Source organism: Hibiscus syriacus, unplaced genomic scaffold (assembly GCF_006381635.1).
Source record: "Hibiscus syriacus cultivar Baekdansim isolate YM2019G1 unplaced genomic scaffold, ASM638163v2 tig00112864_pilon, whole genome shotgun sequence".
NCBI classification, from domain to species: Eukaryota; Viridiplantae; Streptophyta; class Magnoliopsida; order Malvales; family Malvaceae; genus Hibiscus; species Hibiscus syriacus.
In genome coordinates this window covers 364,675-376,981 of record NW_024063414.1, presented here as the reverse complement: position 1 = coordinate 376,981, position 12,307 = coordinate 364,675, and the positions used below count along the sequence as shown (strand labels likewise).

At 33.1% G+C, this 12,307-nt stretch overlaps 1 protein-coding gene across 1 annotated transcript; it reads right to left on the bottom strand.

Annotated features, from left to right (window-relative positions):
• Positions 1 to 3,175: 3,175 nt before the first annotated feature.
• Positions 3,176 to 4,489, bottom strand: LOC120184266 (stemmadenine O-acetyltransferase-like). The gene has a single exon (XM_039188768.1). The coding sequence runs from the start codon at positions 4,445 to 4,447 to the stop codon at positions 3,176 to 3,178; it is 1,272 nt and encodes a 423-aa protein (XP_039044699.1). The 5' UTR covers positions 4,448 to 4,489.
• Between the last annotated feature and the right edge of the window lie 7,818 nt (positions 4,490 to 12,307).

Below are 12,307 nucleotides of genomic sequence, written 5' to 3'. Positions count from 1 at the left end.
AGTCAGCCCATAGTGGGAGCTTAATGATTGACCCCGAACAGCACGCACTTGAACAAAATGTGCATACATCTCAATAGAGTCGTCTGAATAATTACTTTGAGCTTCAACCATCATTTGAACATCATCATTGTTCGAAAGTTCGAACGATGTATAAGTTAATGGCAACAATGATGTTGGAAATCTATATTGCAACGACGACACTCTTCTACTACTTTCAACATGAATCTTCCTCGAAATCTTCGTTATCAGCTCCTCAAGAGTTATGTTTATCTTTAATGATATTTTAACACGCTCATTTGATACGAAAACAACGCCGGTTTCATATTCTCGAATTTCACCATCATAATAAACAATAGCTGAAAGTCGCGCCATTATTTGAGTTTAAAAGTGCGACACTATTATATCTGTAAAAAAAATAAATGAAACAAACCTGATTTAATAAATTATATATGAACGAACATATAACACAATAAAATTTTTACACATCAACGTAAATAAATTAAATAATTTAATTTAATATTATTACCTGCACCGCAAAACTATTTCGACGTATGCTCCCGCTTTCTAATTTTACAAACATAAAAATTAATTGAAAATAATTAGTATAATATTTTTTCAAATAATCATAATAAACAATAAATATAATAAAAAATTATAACAAAATTACCTTATAACGAAAAATAGCACGAACTTCTAAATAAAATATGAGAAGATTGCCAGAATTATTGACTCGTTGACGGAATTGTTGTATTAATTTATAAGTTGAGATGAGAGATGTGAGAAACTTAACCGGCGGAGAATGGTATTTATAGCGAGGAAAGTTATACAAAACGCGGTACCTGCCCCGCGCTATATAAAATTATGTCAGGAGTAAAGGTATGTCGCGGTACCTGCCCCGCACTATACCCCTACGTGGCGTATAACGCGCTGCAGGGGCCGCGCTATACCCACGTGTATGCCAGATCACCGTATAGCGCGGTGCAGGGGGCGCGCTATACCCCACGTGGCGCCAAATCATCGTATAGCGCAGTGCAGGGGGCGCGCTTTACTGCTAAGGGTGTTAGATCGGGAAATATAATCTGACCGGTGTTAGATCGGGAAATATACTGTTCACCGGTGATATATCGGGAAAATCGCTTAGTCTTTAATCTGGTCTTTAATTAGGGAAATATTCAGCTCTTTGATTAAACCCATAATCCCACTAACCACGTCACTTTCCATGTTCTTTAGCCCATGTTGCCCATCCAAACACAAATTAGCCGTACTATAAGCATTAACATCAAAAGCAGCAGTTTCCATGTTCTTTAGCCCCTCAAAACCCATATTAGGCGCACTATGAGCATTAACATCGAAAGCAGCACAACAATCCAACTCTGCGACTACATGCTCCCTACAATCTGTCTCCATAACATTTGTAGAGCTACTCCTCTGACAAATTGAAGCATGCGCTGCTACCCCATCACGAACTATCTGGGAACCAACTCCAACATCCCATTAGTTTGCTGTCAGGCGGGTCTAGATGGGTATGTCGCTAGTGGGTAGTGGGTGTGGGGATGGATTTGAAAATGTACCCGCGTGGGCGGGTGTGGATTTGAAAATTTGTACCCATCATGGGTGGTGGACGCGTGGTGGATTGAAAAATATTAGGTGAGTATGGGGATGGGGGAGGGGGTATCCGCACCCTACCCGCCCGTTTGCCATCCCTAGTAAGCATCCTAAAGTTTAATATATTTTTTGAGAGTTTTGCGGTTGATTGAGTGGAAGATTTGTATATAAATTGTGGCATTAAATTATGTGAGTGAATATAAACATTATATATAAAAAAGTAATTTAATGAAAGATATAATTAAAGGGATGGAGATTTGTATATAAATTTATTAGTCATATGTTTAACTTTTAAATAATACTTTTAATTTTTTTTTAAATTATCTAAAATTATAATAAATTTTTTCTATATTTATAATAATATTATTTAACATTAAAAAAGATATATAATTCATTTTTTAATTGAGTTGATATCTTACTAATCCGTGACACCAATTCTAGGTTGAGTGAATGCATGAAATTAATATATTTAATGTTTGTTTAAGTTTTACATATATTATTTTATAATTAATCATTTAAAATTATTGAAAAAAGAATTTAAATTGATTTAAAATATAAGTTTTAAATTTTGTTCAAATTTATAAAAGTATTCTAAATCATCTTAATTTTAAAATAAATATTTTATAATTTTTTTTTAAAATTAATTGAATTCTTGAATTTTTAATAAAATCAATTAAAACCAACTTTTTTTTATTAAGTTAAAGGAGATTATAAAGTAGTATCTGTTTTAAATACCGTCAATCATTTGATAATAAACGCTCAATCACCCTATTGCAACCGTTTGTGTTCGAACCCATGACCTCTATGAAAATGATAATAAACGCTCAATCACCATGTTGCAACCGTTTGTGTTCGAACCCATGACCTCTAAGAAAATCAACAACTAATATGAGTTGATTTGTGAATTAAATCCAAATTTTAGAACATCATTTAGATTTAAACCGTCGTGTCAATGCTTAAACGGATATACTATATACTAAACAAATGTTTTTAATGTAGCTTTAATATTAATTCATAAGATTTTATTAACAGATTAAAGTAATTAACTGTTACTGAATTACCGGACAACAAGGTTATAGAGAATTGAATTTCTTCAAAACTTGTTTCTCGACCCTCAAAGAGAGGCTTTAAGCTAAATGATATAATTAACTGAACTTTATTCCCATATGTAATGGGGTAAGGGGAGGTAGGACTCGGAGAATTCTACGGTACAATCACTTATTATAAAATTAATATAAGGTGTGACTTAAATATTATAAAACAACATAATATTTTAATTTACGCACAATTTAAAATGTTAACTTTTTCTTTTTTTTTTCCGATTGTAAACATATTATAGACTGCAACCTAACCGAAAATATATCATTTTCGTAATATTTTAGGTTGTAACCGAAACTATTAAAAAAATATGATTTTTAAGTTACGCACAACCTAAATTATTATATTATTTTAAGTAGCATGTTTCTTTAACCTTACAGTAGAACGTAGCACCTTATAACTCTCACAGCTCACGGTTTTAAAAAGCTTCGACACAAACACATACATGCAGGAAGTTCTTATATAATCATCATTACAAGAGTTTTTTAGCATCAGCGCACGCAAGCAATTCCTCATTGGAATCAAGTTTCGCCATCACTTCCTCGTTTAGTGTAACCCAAGCCTCTATTCCATGGCCAGTTACGGTGTCCAAGAAAACAGCTGTGTTCTGGATTTGTCTATCACCGGAAGCTGCCCAAACGGGTTTCCCCCAACCGAAATCAGCTTCGTATAGAGGAAACCTGCATAAACTCGTCACACCAAAGGGAACAATCTGGTCTTTCCCATAAGTTGCTGCTATCACTCTGAATCTTTTGAAGTGATTATACCCATCTTGGAGCTTCTTCACGTACTCATCGTTCACTGCTTTTATGGAGTCCCTTATCTGGGTAGTTATGTTCTTGTCCATTGATGGGAATGTCAGTGCAACGCTGTGTAGGTTTCCATATGAAGATTCGGGCAACGGGGGCTCGATTCTTGTACGTATGTTTACCGTGTGAGTAATAAAGAAAAGCTTATCGGACATTGATTTTGCACCGACGGCAGTAAACAAACATTCCCATATGAACACCGATAAGGCCTCAACGCGAGTTGGGCGTATCTGGTTATTATTGTCTGCATATTTCCTTCTGATTTCCTCCAATTTGGTGGCTTCAAACACAAATCTCTTCGTTACAAGTTTGTCCTTTTCCAAATGAGTCATTCTCGGTGAGAATCCCGGAAGTTCTCGTGGTGGGAAAAGCAAGGCCGATTCGAAGTTCGGTGCGGTTATCTTCGTCTCCCCTCGAGCAATGGCCGCCCACTTTTTCACAAACGAGAAGAAAGAGAGGGCGTCTCCGATTTTGTGAGACACACACACACCGATCCCTATTCCCCCACAGTCGAAAACATTGAATTGGATTCCGAGGAGAATTTTGTGGTCGCCATGGATTTCGAAAGGAAGCAACTTGTTGAGCTCCTTGGGAACTGGATTGTTTAGAACATCTGAAAGTTTGCATTTCACTAGAGCTTCCACAAAGGGTATCCCTTCATCATTACAATCGACCAACAGTTGGCCCTCCATCATCCGACCAGCCAGAGGGTAGAAATAGACGAGAGCGTCGGAAATGGAGTGCTTTAGCCTATCGGGAATCGTGATTTCATCGGCATGGATATCGCATATTCTGGGATAGAAATAGACAATATGGTTATAGAGTGAGGGAGTTAATTGATCGAGAAACGACAACCGGAGGTGGTGAGGTTGGTCGGCGGTCGGAGATGATGGCTTCACGATCTCTTTGGAAATCACTTCGACGTTAAGCTGCATTTTATACGTAAAAGCCAATGAAACCCTGTAAATGAGGCTTTTGTGTTATCTATTGGCCGGTGGAAGTACACTTCATATATAGGATGACTTGGTATAAAATCTGAAGATTAAATTATTATATATATACGATCCATAAATGAGGCTTATATATTCGTTTAATTGCTTCAAACGTTTTTAGACGTTAATTAAACCTAATTCTTTAAGAGACATTAATTAAAGAAAGAAAAATAAGTCATAAACGACATACAGAAAACATATGAAAATACATGTCTAGAATTAATTCTATGAAAGACATGTTATTTAAGCGTGTTCAGCGTACTACTTCTCTTTCATAGTAACTTACTTAGTCGTTATTATTTAATGCGTTCATTTTTGTAAAGATGCTATGACGAGTTTAGCATTCTTTAAACTTATTTAGTATAGAAATTAAAAGAATATAGATTAACCAACAATCAGTTAATTTAGTGGAATGAAACACTAGGTACCTTAAGACAGGTCAGGAGTTCGAATCCTGATGTTTGTGAATAGAGCAAACTGGATTGGTAGGGTCGCCCCCGCCTCTCCAGTACTCGATATGCATTAGTCGGTCAAATGAGTTCGAGATATAAAGAAGTTCATAATTGTTTGAGATTATTCATAATTAGTAACTTCTCAAAACATGATTTTGTTAAAACATGATTACGTGATTAAAAATCTTTGTAAACTTTACTTAAATATGATTGAGTATACGTGTAAGAAAATTTATTTACACGTTATTCAAGACACTTGTAGGTTTATTTTTTTTGTTAGAAACGTTAAAAAATGTAAAATGTCTTAAAATGATGACGTATAAAATGAACTTAATTGACACGTTAATTAAAAGTTTAAATATAAATATGATATATTGCATTGACATGAAAATTGTTGAGGTGTTGTTGATTGATTAATATATTTAACATTGTCTAAATCTAATTTGACTTAAAATATGAATCTCAAAATCTATTCAAACTCGTTCATATTTATAAATAATTAACATAAACTCATTTTCAATCATTCATATTCATATTATTTTAAAAGTATTTATCATTTTTAATCTATCATTTTATATTATTTTATTTTGGTTACATTTATTTATTTATATGCTTTTATACTTTAACAACCTAACATATTTTAAATTAATAATATTATAAAATTAATTTTTGAACGTTTATTGTCAAATAGTTGAATGTTTTTAGAACATATACTACCACTTATAATCAACATTTATTATATTATTTATAATTGAAAACTTGGTCTTTAATAATTTTTGTTCAATTTTATTCCTGATTGTTAATCTGAAAGTTATAATGATAAAATAAAATTTTAGTCGTATAAATTTATAATTTTTTTATCAATGTGACTTTAATTTTTTAAAAAATAAATAAATTACCACTAATTGAATAATAGAGTTTCTTAATTATCCAAATTTACAACTTTTGAGGGTGAAATTGATAAAAAGTTATAAATTAAAAGGACTAAAAATATTTGGCTTTTTATAGATATTATATCAAGAATTAACATTAAAATTAAACGTAATTTGAGATAAAGACCAAGATTTTAAGACAAAATATATAAATCTGAAACACTCGCATACATACACAAGGTGACAATTAGAGATGCACATAGCCGGATTTAAATCTGATTCGGATCAGATAAAAATTAATCCAGTTTTTTCATCAAGTCAAAAAATGGTTTATAAAAAAATCGGTTCGGATCATAATCGGTTTGGAGGGCCGGATGATGTAAGCGGTGTAACCGGTTTCGGTTTGAAAAAAATCATTTTTTAAAAAAATCGATTTTTAATATGGTAAAAAATCCGGTCATCCAATTTTTTAAACCCCAGACCGAATTTTTTTCCGGATAAAAAACTAATTTTTTATCCGATTTTTTTCAATCTGATTTTTAATCTGATAAAAAATTCGATTGTCCAATTTGAGACAGAGACCAAGATTTTAAGACAAAATATATAAATCTGAAACACTCGCATACATACACAAGGTGACAACAGATGCTTTTCAGTGTTTGGACTACTTTCGGTCGGCTTTAGTTAAACTCAAATATTTCATATCTTGATAAGGACATTTAAAAAAAGGTAAAGGATATAAATAGTCCACGAACTTTTAGGGCACTTGCATTTTAGTCACCCAACTTTTGAAAATTGCAATACATTTATCGAACTTGTAGTTCGTTTTCATTTTTCTCTCTGTCGTTATCTTCCATTAGTTTTTGCTAACGTGACAATTAATTTTCTTTTATTTTTGCAGACATAGCAGTTAACCCTTCTTCTTCTTCTTTCTTCCTTCCTTCCTTCTTCCTTCCTTCCTTCTTCTTCTCTCCCTCTTTCTCCTCCTCTCTTCAAAGCAAGCACCAGTACCACCAAACCTATCCAAAAACAGGCATGCCGGTTTGCTGCATGTTGTTTTCGAACATCCATAACCATAGGCTCCCCAGTTTCTCTATTATTGTTCCTTCCATGGAACCTATCTTTCATTAGTAGAATCATGACGTGGTTCTCCCTTGTCGGTCTTTTCCATCTTCACCAAGTCGGTTTTCTCCAGAAGAAAAAGTCGGTCTCATTTGTGAATATTCTTCTTCTTCTTCTTCAGTTGTTGGCGGTGGTGGAAATGATGATTGCATGCTTGAGTATTCATATTCTTCTTCAACTGTTGGTGGTGGTGGTTGAAATGAAGATTGCACGATTGAGTATTCTTCTTCTTGTTCCCCTTCTGAAATTGATGATTTCTCTTCTTCTTTCGATGGTGTCGCAACGTCCCGAGAAATCGAGGGGTTTGATTTTAGGGGTTCGTTTTGACTAAAAATCATGATGGTTTGAGGGAGTCGCCACCAATCTTTGTTTAGGGTGTGATTGGGTCACCCAAAAATGTTTTGTTCTTTTAATAAAATATTAATTTTAAAATTATTAAAATAACATTTTGGTATGCTTTCCAGAAATATTTATGGGATTCTTATAACACCTTCAACCCGTATCCAAGTCCAATGTGTCACATTGACTTTTCAAAACTCTGTTCTTTACAAATCCGCAAAATCTTAAATTCATCATTTAAGAAAATGGGTATTTTACATTAATAATTAAAATCAAATTGTTTTTCAAAACCGATCAGAGCATATTCAATTCAAATATTGTAACTACATACCAACTAAATTCTATATAACAAAATACATAAATTCAATATATTTCTGATCTGATCTTCATAAGGGAGATGCTAACATGTCTTGCTCTTCTTTACTTCTTTTCTCGCTTTCCAAACCTACGTGTGAAACATTCACACGCTAAGTCTATGACTTCGTGAGGCATATAAACATATAATGGAAACTCTAACTCATAACAATGCATGAACACTTAATACGCTTATATCATCTACAAACATATAATTTTTCATATAACAAATACACACATGCATATGTATATCATCATATATGTTTCTGTAACATATTTCATATATTGACTTAATATAAATATCATATAACTATTCATATAACAATTTTTATTCATGCACATCATATATCACATGTACCACTTCACACAAATCACAACGCATGATCATATCAAGTTTATTTATATTATCTTTTGGTTGCCCATATACATTACTGAGAACTTAAGGTATGTGAGTACATAGAGGTTGTGCACTATGCTGTCACCACAGCTCGTATAATTCTCACTAGGGGTGCGTAGAATTTGTCCCGAATGACCACTATGTACCGAAAGACCACATATAATACATATCACATATGTCCCGAATGACCACGTAGAACCCTCGACTCTTGGCATGCCAACTATACCCTAGCTCTCATAACACATAACATGGGCATTGTCACTTATGTCCTTCACATATACACATTAATATCACATATCTTGTAATACTCTCATAGAGTCTCATATCACATGTTTACTTGTCACATAGGCACATTCACATAGTTCATATCACTTTTCATATAATCTCATATTCATGTCACATAGCTCATAACACTTATCATGTGTTCATATCAATATGTATGTCTAATCTTGTTCACATATATTACATAGTTTATATTTGTTCTCTTATGCTTACCTTGATCATAGAATTCATGTCTCCTTGAGTTCCTAACCTTCCTTGAGTAATCCTTTATACTGTATCATATAACTTACCCTTGAGTTATTTTATGTTCATCTATATATATTATATAATTCTTATAATTTATGTCACATGCTCATATAATTCCTTATTTTATCTCTTATTTCGTATTCTTATATAATCACATAGATTATTTATACTATTTCAATACCCTATCAATACTATATGTTCATATAATTTTATTTTACCTTATAAATAAATACTACTTATTTTATCTCACTTTTTGATTTCGTCACCTATTTATTTATATCAGTTCACATGGTTTATTACACAACTTATATCATTTTTTCATGTATTACACATATCTTGTCACATATCTTATACCTTATCCTCATATCATTACATATACCTATTGCACATGAAATCACATATAATTATATTCATGTATTCATGCATACATAATAATCATATCACCTATATTAACAATTCATAAATCATGCAATCAAATATTGGAAATAGACTCATTGCGAGTTTTTTTCCATACACATCATATACCAATGCATATGTACTCACCTGGCCTCACTATTCAATATTGCTCTCTTATCACTTCTTGACAGCCATTACTTGACACTTTGTCCGGACATTGCTCTCGATTGATATCTACACAATCACACGTAACATATACATATCAACATTCCACTTGACATACTCTAATCTTTCATTTCTTAAACTAAAAGAAAGATCTAATTTCATTTTCCCTTTGAAGTGTATCAATACACAATATAGGGTATCAATAGATCCCTTCACTAGTGTATCGTTACATTGCCTATGTATCGGTACACAAATCACATTCAAAATATTTCTATCTCAAGGGGGTATCGATACACTCCTTAATGTATTGATACACCATGAAGATGTTCTTCAAAATTGATCTTAATGTATCGATACTTGTTCATAGGGTACTAATACACCCTGCACATAATATACTTGTTTACCCGAAAATTTTACACTTTTCCCCCAAGTTCTATTTGTTAATCCCTACTTATGCCTTAAAACTTATCTATACATGTTTAAACCTTTTTATAACACTATAACACTTCATCATCTTTCATAATTAACAATAATTCTTGAATCAAAGAATTTTATCAAACTTTCCACATTTTCTAAATTCATTTTTAATGTTTCAATCTTCTTATTCCTTCTAATGACAAGTCAAATTCATCAATAGAACTTTAAAAACCTCTATATATCAAAATTTCATTTATAAACCCTTAATATAATTTCCTTTCTAATACTCTTTCCTTGATTTTTAAACTTATATAAGCTTTTCTTAAGCTTATATAACACCCATAGAATCAAAACTAACTTATAAATCCAAGAATTAAACAACTAAAATCAAACTTACCTTTAAGCTTGAGCTATGAGAAGAAGAAAAAAAGAAATCAAGAAGACTTCCAGAAATCTCCCAAACCCACATTTTAACTCTTATTTAAAGGGGGAAAATATCTTTTAAGCTGAAAAGACCAAATTACCCCTTTAATTCATCCATCTATGCTATTTAATCCATCAATAAAATTATTTACTTAAGTCCCTGAACTTTTAACTTATTTCAAAATTGAGCACAAAACTTTCAAAATTCTCATTTTAGTCACTAGCCCGGATTTTGAGATATTACAATTCTGATGTCGTATATTTTGGGATAGAAATAGACCCAATGGTTAAAGAGTGAGGGAGTTAATTGATCGAGGAACGACAACCGGTAGTGGTGAGGTTGGTCGGTGGTCGGAGATGATGGCTTTGTTGGGGAAACCGGGTTATTTCTCATACGAACGTAGTTTCAAAATTGACCTAAAATGTCAAGATCAAAACCACCAAAGGTTGTACAGCGGATAAACCCATCAAACTATTGAATATTGAAACGCAATATAAAAATCAAATAAAGAACAATAAAGGAGAGAACACACCAAATTTACGAGGTTCGACGAGAATATCGACTACTCCTCGGGCACCACATCGGATGATAACTTCACTATCAACAAATATTACAACAAATGGAATTCTTTAGAATTCCCAAAGTGAGAGAATGAAGAAAACAATAGGAAGAGATAACTTGTTTTTTAGGATGTTTTCTAATGAAATATTTAGGCCTATTTATAGTTGAGTTCTAAGGACTAAACTTATAAATAACCTAATATTTTAAGGATCAAACATGAAAAATAAGTTGGCCACCTACCAAAGATTTTTCCAATGAGTTGGCCACCAACCAAGATTAATTTTTCAATAAGTTGGCCATCAACCAAGATGAAATTTCCAATCTTGCCAAACTTAATTTCAAGTCAAACATAACAAATCTCCACCTTGGCTTGAAATTACCAAGCCTACTCAACTTCTTCAGCTCCCCAAATTTGATGTTGTGCCTCTAATTGCGCTCACAAGTGCCACACACCCCAAGGTGTTCATACTTTTAGGATGTTAATCAAGTTCAAATAATGATTGAACTTGATTACTGATACTACCTTGGTCATCATATCTGCAGGATTTTCTACTGTCGTAATTTTCTTAAGCATAATCTTTCCTTCTTCAAAGATCTCTTGCACAAAGTAATACCTCACGTCGATATGCTTAGTCCTTGAATGGTAGACTTGATTTTTCGCTAAGTGAATAGCGCTCTGACTGTCACAATAGAGATTAATGTGACTTTGAACAACTCCCAAGTCTTCCATCAACCCGTTAAGCCAAATTGTTTTATTTACAGCTTCTAAAACTGCCATGTATTCTGTCTTTGTAGTAGACAAAACCGCTGTAGATTGTAAAGTACACTTCCAACATACTGGGGCTTTAACAAGAGTAAACAAATACCCAATACTTGATCGACGCTTATCCAAATCACCAGCATAGTCGGAATCAACATATCCAACCACACACTTACCAAGTGCTTCATCCTGTTTAAAAACTAAACCAATATTCATGGTTTGTTGGAGATACCGTAGAATTTATTTCACAGCTTGCCAATGTCCTTCTCCAGGATCATGCATGTACATGCTCACAACTCCAACTGCTTGTGAAATGTCATGACACGTACACACCATTGCATACATCAAGCTCCCAACTGTATTAGTATATGGAACTTTTGTCATATACTCTCGTTCTTCGTTAGTTTTAGGAGATAATTGAGAACTAAGTTTCAAGTGAGAAGCCAGTGGGATACTTACATGTTTGGTATTTTTATTCATGCCAAAACATTGTAATACATTTCTCAGATATTGCTTCTGAGTTAAACAAAGCTTCCCTCTCTGTCTATCTCTGTTTATCTCCATACCAAGAATCTTCTTGGCCTCGCCTAGATCTTTCATCTTAAACTCTTGATTCAACTGAGTCTTTAATTTGTCTATCTCCTTTTGACTCTTCAAAGCGATCAACATATCGTCAACGTACAAGAGAAGATAAATGAAAGATCCATCTTTAAGCTTTTTCAAATACACATAATGATCATATTTGCTTTTAGTGTACTTTTGCCTCCTCATAAAGCTATCAAATCGCTTGTACTACTATCTCGAAGATTGCTTCAATCTATATAGTGATTTGTTCAGCTTACAAACTCATTTCTCACAACTACCATCTTTGTACCCTTCTGGCTGAGTCATATAGATCTGTTATTCTAAATCACCGTGTAAGAAAACCATCTTTACATCAAGTTGAGCTAGCTCTAAATTCAACTGTGCTACCAAGGCCAACAATATTCTAATGGAGGAATGCTTCACAACCGGGG

Excerpts from the sequence above, each read along its gene's own strand:
- LOC120184266 (XM_039188768.1), bottom strand. The coding sequence starts at position 4,447 with ATGCAGCTTAACGTCGAAGTGATTTCCAAAGAGATCGTGAAGCCATCA.